Below are 15523 nucleotides of genomic sequence, written 5' to 3'. Positions count from 1 at the left end.
TTGTTGCACAGTGGTGTACTAGTAAATTTAGAAATAAGAGAGCACATCACGGCAGCCCCAAAGCCATTACCCAAAAGGAGTCTTAAAATGTAAGCAGCTGTGTAGTCTTACACACCAAATCCAAAAAGCAACAGGACACGTAGTAATACTCAGTTTATTAAAATTAGCATGACTGAATTCCTATGCATAGCTTGGGAGTAAGTTCGACTGAATGCAGTTGCATTAACTTTTGACTGGACGTGTTCAAAACATTTTTGTAGGACCCATTGTTGTCCCTACCCCATTATTTCCATTATTCTGTTCATCTAAAATTACATTCAATTTCAGATGAGCCAATGGATTGTGATTTGTTCAGATTTCTGTTGATAACACTAGGCGGCAGAATGCTCATTTTAAAATTAAGATCCAGAACACTCTGCATCTCCCAGAATCTACCCAAGCAAACCACAAAAATGAAGACAAATGACTGCTAACACACAAAGACATTCAGAATTATGAATTTTATTCACTAAAGCAACACTGAGTAAAGTCTTTACATACAAGTTTTTAAATCATCTTTACAAGCAAGTTCCAATATACAGTATTTACTTTAATATTTTTTTAACGAAATACTATGTATTAAGGGTACTTTTGCAGCTAGTACCAAATTTAATACTAACACTGCAGTTAATATTAATTTATTGTGGTGCTTTTGACATTTATGTAGGCAGTGAGCAGCTTTACCACAGCAGTGATCAAAATATTTTGGAGTTTTCCGAGAGCATGGTTGTAGAAGAGACTGAAACCCGGATCTACGACCATGATTGCATTTCAGCAGGACAAATTTCACCAGCATTAAGCACACAGGTCCCACTGATTTCAATGAGGGAGAGCCAAGCACAAACCAAACTCACCTATGGAAATCAACAGGCCTTAAATGTGCTTAGCTTTGCCTGAATTGTGCCCATGGTGGTCAGAGAATCATTGCAACCAGGTGAAAACAAAGACAAAATGGAAACCCCATTCCAAAACCAATATCCATTTTAATGGTATAAGAAGGCGTGCCTAGCAAAAATGCAGATAGTTATGCAAAAAAAAAAAAAGGAATTATGTTTCATCTGCAGACGTATTACTCTACCAGTATATGAAAGGTTTCATGAATGCACGTGTATTGACATGCAAGGAACAAAAGAAATCACAAATGCCATTCTATGTATGTATGCTGCATTAGAACAGCAACAACAAAAAAACAGCATTTGAGACCAAGGATTGATTTCTGTGCAGTCAACTTGAACTTCACCATAGCTGGAGTGGGAGTTCATGTTATATGTTTGTCTGAGAACCACTTGAAAGAATTGATGCTCATTGATTACACAAATGATTCACTCAACTTTGAGGTGCTTAGTATTGCACATGGTTTCATTAATAGATCAAAAATCATATCGAACCGTATAAAACTTGAAGAACAAAGTGGAGTATTTAAGCCTCTGTTTTGGTGTCTCCAGGGGCCTCTCCTTCAAAAGAAATTGCTCCCAATTTTTTAGCGATAGTATGCAAATGCTAGGTATTAAATAAGTGGATGCTTAGTGAGACAAGTGTTTGGGGGACAATACCTTGCAGTAATGCACAATGATACAGTGAACATTTGGAGATAATAATGAACAGGTGGCAGGGAATGGAAGAGGCTGGCGGCATTTGTAAGCTGCATCATCCATGGAAAGCTGCCATTGTTTTAAAAGCCCAAACTCTAATTCCAATGCATAATGAAAAACTATTTCACTAACTCAACCACAGGCATTTAGATTAAATTTAGGCACAACTCCAAGCAACGGAGCTCATAGTTTATAAAGTGCAAAATTAGTTTTGTTTCGCTTTTACAGCTATTGTTAAAAGATAGATATCTTCAATATATATACGTTTTGAGGAGCTGTTTAACACTTTAGGAATTATTGCATAACGTAAGAGGATCCAGAAAGGTAGAATGCACACGTTTAAAAACCTAAACAAAATCCAAATTTTTAAATATCTGCATTTAGAATAATCATCTCTATTGGTGCTAATGGCATTTCTTCCCTTTAAGTAAGTATTAATATTTCTTGAAATATATAACCATTAGAGTCCCACTACAGGCCTGGCACTCCAAACAGAACTTTCTCCAAACCACCATGAGCCTTCAGTTTTCCCTCTCATCACCTAAAAGAGCTTTGTCTCACACTCTGAACTTTCTCAACATACTTTGTAACTTTCTTTGTTATAGTCATACTTGGGGAAAGATTACATATCCAGTTTAGAGACTGACAAATGCATGATGGTGAAAGCCCCTAGCTAAGCTTCCTCTGTCAGATAATTGCCTTTGGCTGGGTGGAAACTCATTTTTCTAGGGACAGTGGCAAACTCAGCCCACCCCAAAGTTTGCATGTGCTGGCAGCACAATCAAGTTAGATTATCCATCTAAACCTTGCATGTAATCAATCCGCTATCCTCTGCATTGTTTCTAAATTGCCAGACATTTTTTTAAAAAATGGGGCATGCAATCTTAAAATTATATTTGGAAAATACTTTATTTTCATTAGGTACTATATTTTAGTAATTTAAGAAATAGAACCAAGACCATCTCCAGCGCTAACTTTTCATTAAGTGCTCTGAGGAATACAGTTATTTTAGTAATATTAATTTTAAAAAATAAATAATTTAATTGTTTCTAATTTATATCCAAGGAAATCTGTAAAAGTCCAAGCTTTAAAATGTGGTGCAAAGGTCTTTAATAACGGAAAACAGCTTTTAGAGTAGTTGCCCTGGGCAAGTGACAATTCCTTTCCAGAAGAGCAAATTGTCAGACTGCTCATTATACATGTTGGTGGGTTGGCAAATTATTTTTTTGTAGCTGGACTGAAACTGACTTAATAAGGGTAGATGTAGAATGATAAGATATAATTAAATTATTCCTAAAACTTCATTTACCAATGACAGCTGGTCTCTTTTCTTCAACAAGATGTCTGAATTTATCTAAAGGGGCAAGAAGATGTTTCAATAACCTCTGCTCCAGTAATGTTTGAATATTGGAAAAACACTGAGTACCAGCTGTATATGTCAATATGGGATCATGCTATATTTGTTTTTCAAAGAGTATGCTGTAATTGCACCTTGACTCCAACCAGAAAGGAACACTTTTGTAACACAAACTGCTGTGCCACTGTAAATGCTAAAATATCTACTGTGAGCATCACATCTAGCAAGTAACCATTTAATCAAACTATTTGGACAGATGGAATATAAAAGGAAGCGTTTAGTCTGCCTTAATTAAACAGAATAATGTGAGAATTTGAGTTATAATCCATTTCAAGGTTTGAGAAAACCACTGTACAATTTAAATTGTAGGACCTCATATTACCCTATCCCTGGTCACAAAAAGGCAACTGATGTTTAAAAAAGTTGTGTTGCTTTAGGAAGTTAGTTGTACTTTAGCCCTTTTAATGCATTACTCATGCAAAAGGGTTATACAGGGGCTGTCGGCCTCATTCTGACCCTTCACATATTGAAGGATAACTTCTTGGGAATCATGTAGACCCATGTGCCGCCTTCAAGCATTTTAGAGGGTTCTGAATTGCATTGGGAGCCTACAATGATAGAGCTTCCCCATCAGTTATCACAGAAATGTAAGGTGCTGGGAGGCAAAATTCACAATCCTCAGTTCCCATCGACCAGCTTTGCATCTTGAAAATGTTTCCTGCTGTTGACAATTCTTGGGCGGATGAGAGTATTCCCTAGTTGAGGACAGCAATCACAAACATATGCTCTTACAGGTTTAAGGTGCATAGATATAGTTAACCTAAGAGGATATTCTTGGTCAGTCTTATGACTAATGAACCATGTTTGATTTATGGAAACGTCTTCAACATCCCTTTGGAGGGAAGCATATATTCTTGGATTAAAGGAAGCCCAAGCTGCAAATGCTCTGGTTTCATTTATGAAGTATCAATGTTTGAGATAGCATTCAACAAAGGATTCAAACCTACTACTGTAATGTACTCACACCTGCTTCATTTAACAGTACAAAGCGCAGCATTTGAAAAGGCTACCTTCTAACCGTTGTTCTCTGGTTGGCATTCGAGTAAGACTTAGATAACCTACTACATATTTGGTTTTGGGGTGTGTGCAGTGTTTCTCATAAGAGCATTTTATTGCATATTTGCTAATGCAAGTTACAGGTATATCTTTACACTTCATTGTGCCATAAATATTTAAACTACAACCATCTTCATACAGAGTAAGAGTTTTTTCTCCTTTACCAGTCATTTTCCATCCCTCATTCAATACCTAGGAACTAGCCACAAATGCAATATTACTAATCTCTGAAAGAGTACCAGTTCTGTTCTTATGACTCCACAAGACTTCCCAAAGTGTGTCTGTGTATTTTAAAAATATTTCTTTAAAAAACAAGCTTTTATTATGAAAAATAATTTTCAAATCCCTACATTTATGGCAAAGGTTTGTGCAAACATTTCAAGTTGGGTTCATAAGACTTGCAACAGCAACATAAATTAATAAATAATGTTACAATTAAGTTAAATCTTAACATGAAAGTTATGTTGCGAAAATCCACAACACAGGTGTCACGGAGTCATTATTCCCAGGGTCACAGAACATAACCATTTTACAACTATCTGCATGAAAAGGTTTTGGGTGGATTAATGTTTAAAATTTAACTAATATCCATTTCACCCTGTGAAATTTTGTTTGCCGCTTGTGAACAGTGAAATATAAATTCAAAAAGTAACTACAGCAATTTGGGATCCTCCTGGCATAAAAACCCCAATTCAACACCAAATATACATCATTTAGACAGTCTTGGGTTCAGTGTTGTAATAAATAGGAGCATTTTGCATAGGTCTCTGAGATACAGAGTCAGAATTATGGCTGATATTGAAGATAAAAAACTAATTTATCATTTATAGTTGATGTCAGAGCCAAACGTGTATCTATAACCACCTAACATTCAGTGGTCCAAACTACTAAGGGTTGGATTTCCAGCAAGCAACCTGTCCTCCTCAAACAAATGGTGCATTACTCTTAGCAACCAAGTAGCCATTTCAAACTTTAGTATTAAGCCAAACAATCTTAAAAGGGGACAAATGGGCAATGCAATCAATGGATAGCACAGACTTCTAAATGGCACAAAATCAAGGGAGATTAGACTATAATAGTTAAGTACCAAAAGAACTGAAGCATTCAGTGCATGCATGCTTTTGATGAAGATTCTTGACTGAGACAAGAAAGGGTGAGAGTAAGCAGCTTTACAATACAGGACATTGAGATGTTCATATGCAAGTCATGATTTCTATTATGTCTTTGGTTTAGGGAGGCGGGAATGCCGATTAGGAGCCACACAGTCACCAGAATGAATGTTTGAATCTTGATTCTGCATATTTTCTTTTGCTTGTATTAGTTGCCTTGAGTGGTTTGTCTTTGACCAGGTATTCTGAGATTCAGGAGGCATCATGATTTTTGGATTTGTCATTTGCTTGGGCCTAAAGGAAATCGTTGGAGGACGAAGCTTTGAGATTTTCTGGCTCTTATGACTCAGGTCAGACTGACTTGATGCCAGCTGCAGTTGTGTTGGGTGGCTTGGCGGCAGCTGTTCAGGCTCCTTTGAAGCAGAAGAGCCATCTGCAGATGCTGCTGCAACCGTTACTGGAGGAGGCACTAAAGCATTCTGCTTCGGAGTCTTGGTGGCTCTTGGACTCTTTGGCGCTGAAGCCTGGTTTGTCCGTGAGCAATTGTTTTTTAGAACTAATTTGGTCTGCACTTCTTGAGTATTTACTTGGGAAGATGAGTGAGAAGAGGGATGCGAATGTAGCGTATTAATTTTTCTACCAGACAGTTCTTTAGGTTTCTCTCTAACTTTTACATTCTTGGTGGAATGTGCATTCTCCTCTGACTTTCTTACATTTAACTGTGTATTTAAAGTGCTCAGTTCATTTAGGCTATTGGTGAAGGAGCCATCTGCAGCATTTTGAGATTCATGGCCAGCACTTTTCTTTTGGTCTTCTGTTGGTTCATTGTGGGCCCCGATGAGTGACGTTTTTATTAATTTTCCCTGGACGAGGTCTGTGAAACTGGGAAGGTGGCTGGAAGGCTGTAGTACTTGAGGCTACAGGAGAGAGAGTTACATGCCAACAATTAGGTAAAAATCAGCTAATATAAATGAAAGACACACTGATCTGTTAGGGTAATTTGAAATCCAGCTTTTCCCTCAAAAGTTTACATTTGAAAAACAGGTGAAGCACATTCCAGACATCTGAAACAACAAAAGAATAAAATCCAGCAATCTCAAATAAATTGTGCAACACAGAGGAAAATTTACTAACTCAATTGTAGCAGGAAAAATAGCTAGATCAAACAATAAAAACCCACACACACATACTATTGTAGCAAAAAGAACGTTAATGCCCAAGAAATGGTAAGCAAATTTAATGGCACACACATGTAAATGAGAAGTTACATCTATAATTTCCTATTAAGTGCTCATACGCTACAGCTATGAATAAAATTCTTAAGGTTTTATTATGTAAGGTGGGGAGGGGAAACCTTTTATTCTGTTGAGGGCTGCTTTACCTTGAGGTAACCTAAAGGGGCCACAAGTCAACTGTAGGTAAGGCCAAGCTTCTCTCCCGGCTCCCTGACAGCTCAATGGGCTGCCCGCAGATGGTCTGATTGTTGTTGTCAAAGGTCTGAACTGAGAGCTTGCAGAATGCTTTTGCAACTAGGGTAAGAGCTGCATACCCGCCGTTGACATAAGGAATTTGCTGCCCCCCTTTTTTAAATAACACTTTGCAATGGATTGAAAATACTTTTTTCAAGAAACAGAAAACAGATGAATTGAAGGTTTGATTATAAAGCTAGAGATTAAAGAGAGAGATTTTTAATGAAGTCACTGCATAAAACAATTATACAGAATGAACCCTGAGTTTAGGAACATTATATTGCAATTGCCACACCTGAGAAAAGGATGTAAATATACAACAAAGAACTTATATCTAAGTGAAAGAGCATGAGCTTTGTGTACAATAGCCACATTCATACTGCCTCAATTTAAATGAACACAGGTAGCAAGGTTGGAGAAGATCTTTGCCTGAGACCTCAAAAAACTACCACCTGTCAGAGCAGACAGAAATGGGTAAGATAAAGCAGCCTATTATGTTCACTGCATGTTATGTATAGGTTCATCTCATTTTACCAATGGAATTTTGGGCACTTAAAAAAACCCTACCCTACACAAAGGCTTACATTTAGTTCTGTAAGAAATATCAATGTGCTCCTCCCTCTCCCATAACTTTAGAAAGTGAAAGACCTGGAGACTATACTTTGGAGTACCCTTGCCCCCCACAAGATCAACAAGCTGCAAATTAGGGGAACATAGTGACTATCCAGTCCCAAGTTTTCTACATAAATACCTAAGTTGGAATGTATCAAAGACCAGGACCACACACAACTGTAAGCCATTGGCTTATTGCAAATGTGGAAGTTCCTGGAAAAGATATTTCTGCTGCTTTGCTGCTCCCCCTGTCCTGCTGTGCTGCTCTGAGCTTTTTTATGGACATGTGAGGGGTAGGACATGTGAGCATGGCTTAACCAAAACGGCCTAGTGGGCCAAATGTGGAAGCTCAGTGGGTCTGATTAGGCCTGTGGGGCAGAGATGTCCCCACTGTGGCTTATTTCACAGGAGAGCAGTAGAACTGGGGGAGTAAAGTGAATCTGATCTCCTATCCAAGGCCTTACTCATTCATGCTAAGCTGTGTTTTAGCTTAGTGTCAACTGCAAACTGAGCCAATGCGACACGTTAAACTGCAAATGTAAAAATGGCATTACAATGATCATTGTGTCAACACTGTGGGCAGATACAGCTCTGTATATGTTAGGACTGGGTTGCTAGCCTATTTTTGTTCTCAGTGAATTTCTGTATAGCAATCCTAGCTTTGTAGATGTGATGTTAGACGACATACCACTGTTGCGTGAGTATAGTCACTTTGTGCAGGGCTGAAGGGAAGACTACAATGTTTTGTGAGAGTGGGAGGGAGAAAGAAGACTACGCAGCTTCCCAGAAAAGCTAGTTTTAAAAGCAGTTACAAAGTGACCCAAAATAAAGTAATATAATTAGTAACAAGGGGAAAGGGTGTGACTGCAAGATATATGCATGGATAACAGCTTATACCAGAATCAAGCTAGGAGGATTACACTACAGAATACACTACAGAAAGAGGGAGGAAAGCAAAACTCAAGCAGGTAATCAGAATGCAATGTACAAATGCTGTACTTTTTTCAAGTCAGCAATCATCCATTGATCAGGTTGCAGAAGCACTTTTAGAACATTCTGCTTCCTTCCTAAGTCCCTCTGGATGATGATCATCATCAGGGATTTAGGAGGGCACCATGTGTGAGTGAAAAAGAGTGTGCGCACACTTCTACACTGCAGTACATCATCACAACCATCCAAACCTCAATAATTTTTTACAAGCTTTACCATCTTATTTTGACTGAAACAAAAGTAAAAATAACTTTTTCTCAACAAGCCAGTATTTATGGTGCAGAGTGAAGCAGAAGTTTCCTTATCAGTAGCTCCCCAACTATACTCTTTTATTGCTTAAAAAGGTAAAAAGGTACCCCTGCCCGTACAGGCCAGTCGTGTCCGACTCTAGGGTTGCGTGCTCATCTCGCTCTAGAGGCCGTGAGCCGGTGCCGTCCAAAGACACTTCCGGTCACGTGGCCAGCGTGACGAAGCTGCAGCTGGCGAGCCAGCACCAGCGCAGCACACGGAAACGCTGTTTACCTTCCCGCTATAAAGCAGTCCCTATTTATCTACTTTCACCCGGGGCTGCTTTCGAACTGCTAGGTGGGCAGGAGCTGGGACCGAATGACGGGAGCTCACCCGCCGCGGGGATTCGAACCGCCGACCATACGATCGGCAAGTCCTAGGCACCCACAGCGTCACCCGCGTCCCTCTTTTATTGCTTAGGGGAGTTTAAAAAGCAGCTTGGGGACTTGCCTGGAAGGTGCAGGTTGCCTCAAATGAAAACATCCACATATTATGCATGTGGTTAAGTGCATCTCCCTGGGCCAGAGATGCTTTAAGTGGTCTTCAAACTGCCCAGTCCTGGAGATTCATGACTGGGTGAGCTATAACATTTGTTACCGTGTGTGTGTGTGTGTTTCCATACACACACACCTCCTATAGTCATGGAAACCCCTTCTCCTTTCTTAACTGCACTCTAGGACTGCTCTTGTATTGTAGAAATCTAACTACAGACAGCCATTGCAAAGTCTCCTTTACAAAATGAAAGAATTCTATTGACACAAAGTGTTTTAATATTCTAAGGTTGCAATCCTTGGCACATCTATCTGACAGTAAATACCACTTTACTATAAAACCTACTTCTGAGAAGATATGCACTTGACTGCTCTATTATTTTCTATATGTACCAAGAAATGCAGGAACAACTATTCCAAAGACCTTAAACATTTTATGTTGTAATATTTACTCACGTCTTTATATTTATTCACTTCTTGTATTTCCCAGCAGTCCATCATTTCTGACCATATGCCCCAGTAAAAATACTGGCAACTCAAGGAAATGAAAATATATTACTACTAGAAGAAGGCATACAAGTGCCAGGTACCATAATGTGAAGAAAATCCACCTGTAAATCCTACCCCTTGCCTGAAATTCTTTCATTTTCTCTCATTTGTCCAGTGCCTACCTATAATCTTTTTGACGTTCTACTTCTTTATATTTCTAAGTTGTATGCCCACCTTTGCTCTTCTACATTTCCTCCAGCACCTAGAGTTGCTGTCAACATAAGGAATTGCTAAGAAAGCAATTTGCAAGATTTGAACATTAAATATGATGCATTAATTTCCTAGTCTCAGGGCAGGTACACACAACAAATACAGTATGTAAACTAGGTGTTTTCCACAACAATGTTGACAACCTAAGTGTGAATATGTGTCTAAGCAATCTTGACAGAACCCCAACTTCCATGTGCGCATGTCACTTAACTGCTGCTGGAGACTCCAAAGTTACACGGAGGTACATGCAACACTGTGTGTAGGAGGACTTAACATTCCACAGTTTACTATTTTAGGAGATGGAAAGGGAGAAAAGAAATGGTTAACAGAAAAGGACATGCAGAAGAGCCAGAAAGGTTGTCCTGGCTTGTATCTGCCATGACATCTCCAGACTGTCAAAGTGGAGAAGCATGGCAGTGGATGATGAAGACAAAAAGGGATAATTCAGAGCTTTACCGTGCAGATCCTTTCTCCATTTCTACCATTACCAAAGGTTACCATCCAATTATGCATTTTTAAAAATCACTAGCTAGTAGTTGTAGCAGTGCATCTTTGCACTAATGCATTAATGTAGCGGGCTGTGCCCTGTGGCTTAACAGAAGAACACTCCAGACCCTAAGGACTCCCCTCATTTGCACAAGCAAAGTATCAAGCCTTTCTATGGCCTACTCAAATTAATAGGCTGCATCCTATATTTACCTTATTTCTTGTTTCTAATACTGTAATCCAGCATTCCCCAACTTATGATGTTAGGCCTCAATTTCCACCAATTCCATCCAACATAGCCAAAAATAAGGGATAATGCAGGCTGAGAATCTAACTACATCTGAAAGGCACCACACTGGAGAAGACTGCAATAACCCAATCCCCACTACACTGTGGCACTACACTGCATTGATGCATTTCTCCTTATGCTCACAGTTCTTTGAATCAGTTTGCTTTAACAATTGGGGTCACTCTCATAGTAAAAGGTTGCTAAACCTGCCATCTGGCCAAATTTAATTCCCCCTGCAGGTAGGGCACACAGAAATCTTTTCCCAATTTGTCATATGGAGCCAAGATTAGAGGAACAATGCAGACGGAACAGCTAGAAATTCCACAAAATAGATTTCAAAGACTTCTATGCCAGAAGTTTGATTTAGGACAGAATTGAAATTTATAGCTAAAAGGTTCTGAATCCTTATGTAGTATTAAAAGCCTCTTAAAATAGATTAATACCTTATTAGCAAAGCAGAATCAAATCCAGAAACTGGATTTCAATGCCAAATTTAGGATCATTCCACAATATCTAAAAAATCAATGTCAGGCAAAAAAAAAAAATACACACACCTTATCATAGCTAAATTAAGAAAACATTTTTCTAAAAGATGGAAAGAGTTTGCTCCTAATCTTCATTTAAAAAACGGTCCACATTCTTTTCAAGTATTAACATGGTTTGCCCTGCATAAAACATTTCTCATATTGGCCACTATGGATAATCTTACATTAACAATAAGCAGAGATATCATAAGCCTTTTACCCATCTATGCAGTAAAGCCAGGAAGTCTTTAATTAGCATTAAGGGTCTTCAGTTTCTGCCCCCAGATTATTTCCCCTCTGGGCAAGCCTCCTTCATGGCCTATCCTAATGGAAGGGCCAATGGAGAACATGTCATCATAAAGAGGAATGAAGGAGCTGCCTATGTGGGTACAAGTATTGTTCATATCTTGGCTCAATCATCCAGGATATGATAATCTGAATATGGCTACTGATATGCCAAATCGTGTCTACTTGATATGAGGAATGGAATCAGAAAATTCTTTGTTTTCGATTTGTTGAGCTCAGGTGATCAAAAACATTTGTTTTTATGTACTCTTATTACTGACATTTATACTGAATCCAGAAGGAAATTTGCTAAGTTATTATTGAATGTTTTGGCCACTTTTAATAAGCTTAGTTTAAAGATGTACCTTCTGTCTAAGCAAGAGAAATATGTTTACATATTCAAAATTACAGTCTTTTCTATAATCACAATGAATAGGCCATTTATTGAAACAAATGCTATCAACTGTAGAAATCTGCATAGGCATTAATATGTGCTTTCCAGTGTATGGAATTCCTATGTACTACTAAAGGTAAAGGTAAAGGTACCCCTGCCCGTACGGGCCAGTCTTGACAGACTCTGGGGTTGTGCGCCCATCTCACTCAAGAGGCCAGGGGCCAGCGCTGTCCGGAGACACTTCCGGGTCACATGGCCAGTGTGACATCGCTGCTCTGGTGAGCCAGAGCTGCACACGGAAACGCCGTTTACCTTCCCGCTGGTAAGCGGTCCCTATTTATCTACTTGCACCCGGAGGTGCTTTCGAACTGCTAGGTTGGCAGGCGCTGGGACCGAGCAGCGGGAGCGCACCCCACAGCAGGGATTCGAACCGCTGACCTTTCGATCAGCAAGTCCTAGGCGCTGAGGCTTTAACCCACAGCGCCACCTACTAGTACTACTAGTTTGTTTTAATTTAGGTCTAGTTTAATTTAAGCCTGAGTTTTCATTTACTTTCAGTTACAGAAGTATTTCAATAAGCTAGCTGGTTAAATAAGTTGACTGGCTGGCTATACATGTATAGTCTGAAGTATATTGAAACTGCATGGCTGAGATGAAATTGGAGAGGGACTTTCACAAACACTTCACCCACTACAAAAAGCAGCCTGCTTTGTAGCACTCATGTAAAAAAATTGCTGCAGGGGAAGGGGTCAAACACGTCAATTTGTTTTATGGAGCAAATGTCAGAGAAACAGAAGACGTATCTCCATTGCCAGGTTCCCCTCTAAAGCTCTACTTTCACCCTTAAGTTGTTCACCAGCAAACACCTGGTACAGACCTAACTGAAATGTATATGATAGCTACTTGTTTAAACTGTTTTGTGGAGCTTTCCATTAATGTGAAACTAATGTTGCCTGACCGAGTAGTTGTGAGTCAGGTCCCAATTTAAATTTCATTTCTACCATGAACTCATTGGGAAGCATTAAGTAATCACTCTTCCAACCATATCCCCATCTCACTTTGTAATATGGACGTAATAACAGCCTCTTACAAGGATGTTATAAGGATTAATGAAAACTCATATGCAATGCTGTGTGCACTAAGAAAAGCACTATATGTTTATTGTGCTGTAGAATACTTCCAATGCTGTCTAACCAAGGAAGAAAATTATGACAAAGTATTAAACACCAATTGTGCCTTTGGATATTGTCAACATGTATTTTTACAATAAAGATAGGTTCTAGAAATTATCCATTTCCAGATTTCTCTAGATGTTCTAGTATAAAGGATCCACACATACCCTGCCACAATATAGCAGCATCCTGTGAAGGCTGGTTCTACATGAGTTGTCGCAGGGTGCTCAATAGCAGAAAATCAATGAAGAGAATTGCCACATAAGACACACACAGTAAACTAGAAATTACTTCAAATGTTTTGCAATTTTGCATACAACTTAATGCCACTCAGTAAGGTGTAGAAAAATACAGGCATGAAAATGTGATTCTCTTGCTTATAACACAGGTGAGATGAAACATTTACTTTGATTTCATTAAGAACTACCAAACAGCCTTTTCCTATTAATGTTATGAGGTATGGAGAAAACAAGACAACTCTGCATGCACAACTTTGACATGCATGCACCATGCAGGCAGCATACACAATAGTGAAGAAGTGGAAGGAGGAAGAAATCTGAAGTTGTACTGTACCACGCTTTATCATAGAAGTAATGGACTAATTCCTCAACTCCTTGCCAATAGCAAAATGGAAAGCAGAGACAAGAAAAAGACAAGGACAGTGGTGTCAGAGGACCAAGACACAACAATGAGCAATTGCCATGACCAAAGAGTACCCTCTCTTTCATTACATGGTTGTGTATATGAACCTATTGAGGAAAGCTTTTATTCCAATGTACTAACGCAGGTCTTTTACATAAAGCATGTATATCCCTGAATCTTAAGAACAAATCTATGCCATCTTTTCAAAGGACAAAACTGACTTGGCACCTAATTTCTACTCACCTTTATCAGGAACTCAGCATTGACTCCAATTATGATAATTTGAAGGATTACACAGAAATTCTAATAGCCTCTGGACTTCCTGCTCATCACATTGTTTTGAAGGCTTTGTCTATATCAGATGTAGGAAACCTGTGCACCTCCAGATGTTGTTATATTCCAGCTCCCATCATCCTCACCATCGGTCATGTTGGCTGGGGCTGATAGGGGCTGCCATCCAACAACATCCAGAGGGCCACACATTGCCTGCCCCTGGTCTGCAGTCTATCATTAATGCTCAAAAAGTAATATGTGATAAACTATAAGCTTTTGGCTTTCCCTCACCCAAAAATGAGTCAGGGTATTTCCACAGCTCATAATTTCCTAAATCCACAACTACTCTGCCCAACCCCTAGCTGGTTTTGCACAAGTTTCTATCCTGAAATTTTGCCAGATTTGTTCCACTTACTTCCACCATCCTGACTCAATATAGGTATGATTGGTCCTTTGATTATGAAACTAATCAGCACTTCTGTGACTGTTCACATACCAAAGACTTTACAGAGAAGCTTCCAGGCAACTGGGTATGAGGAATTGAAGTTTACCAGTCTAAATGGGGGATGGGGGAGCCTCCAGTCCCTTCATGTGTTGTTGGATTCCAATCCCATCAGCCATGGATGTTTGGAGTTGGAGTCCAACAACATGTGGAAGGTCACAGGTTTACCACACCTAGTCTAGACACATAAGCAGCTTCCTATGCTGCTGTTCCACACTTCTGCTGCTTCCACACCACAGACAAATCAAGCCAGAATTAGGCTTGTCATTTCATCTGAACCCAGGTTTGGACCTGTTTCCCTCAAACAAATGTCAAGCAGTAAGCAAAGAACAAGCCTTGGTTACTACTTGTGATTTGTTGGAAGGAAACAAACTATGAGCCCAGATTTGGACAACACAAAAAGCAAACAGGTTTGTTTAAAATTAGGAATCGGAAAACATTTTCAGCCTGAAAACTATACTGCCATCTGGACAACCTTCTGGGAGTGGGGACCACATGCTAGTGCTGGGAAGGCAAAAGTGGGTAGCTCCTTTCTACAGTACATTAGTTTCTGCACATGCTCACACACCTCTTTGTCCATCCAGATAAAAAAAGGGGTCATTATCAGCGTCCAAGGACACATTCCAGCCAAGCAAAAACTCTAAAGGAGAATGTGAAGGAAGGCCAGTTAGGGGTGTAGTTTGGGGAAACAGTGTTGTTGGGGAGGGGGCTTTACTCAGAGAGAGTCCCAAGGTCTGGGAAGAGGTCAGTAGGGCTGCATTTGGCCCCTGGGCCGTAGGTGCTCCATCCTGTTTCAAACTGTGGCTTAATGTGATGTGTGAACTAGGCCAGTAAGTGCATTCCACTGAACTCTTTCATATTACTTATTTCACTGATTTTCTAGCCCTAAGCAACTTTCACTGCACAGCTTATAGCACTGAAAATTAATGAACCACCAAATATGGAAGACATACTAAGATCATAAGGAGGATCCTGTTGGACCACAACAGAGGTCTATCTAATCCGAACTCTATGAGAAGATGGGCCCAGGCAAATTCAGCTAAGCAGCCAAAGCAGTTCATCGTCCAAGTGTAGTCCAGTATAATGGAAACTAGGCATTCATTTGGGAATGAGACCCCCTGAATCTCAGGGGTC

General features: G+C 39.5%; 1 protein-coding gene across 6 annotated transcripts in view; it reads right to left on the bottom strand.

Annotated features, from left to right (window-relative positions):
- Window positions 1–485: 485 nt before the first annotated feature.
- The window catches only part of CCSER2 (coiled-coil serine rich protein 2), a 51914-nt gene continuing 36876 nt past the window's right edge, over window positions 486–15523 (bottom strand). For 3 of the 6 annotated variants that reach the window (XM_081913543.1, XM_081913544.1, XM_081913542.1), the window contains one exon: window positions 486–6130. In XM_081913543.1, coding sequence (XP_081769669.1) covers window positions 5321–6130 — 810 coding nt within the window. In that variant the 3' untranslated portion in view covers window positions 486–5320. Of the gene's footprint in view, window positions 6131–13139; window positions 13199–13545; window positions 13586–15523 lie in introns of all 6 variants that reach the window. The other 3 variants (XM_081913547.1, XM_081913545.1, XM_081913546.1) reach the window with 3 other exon arrangements.

The sequence above is a fragment of the Podarcis melisellensis genome (genome assembly GCF_964234715.1).
Source record: "Podarcis melisellensis genome assembly, chromosome: 5".
NCBI classification, from domain to species: Eukaryota; Metazoa; Chordata; class Lepidosauria; order Squamata; family Lacertidae; genus Podarcis; species Podarcis melisellensis.
Note: the sequence above shows the minus strand (reverse complement) of the source record. Positions and strands in the feature narration are given on the sequence as shown.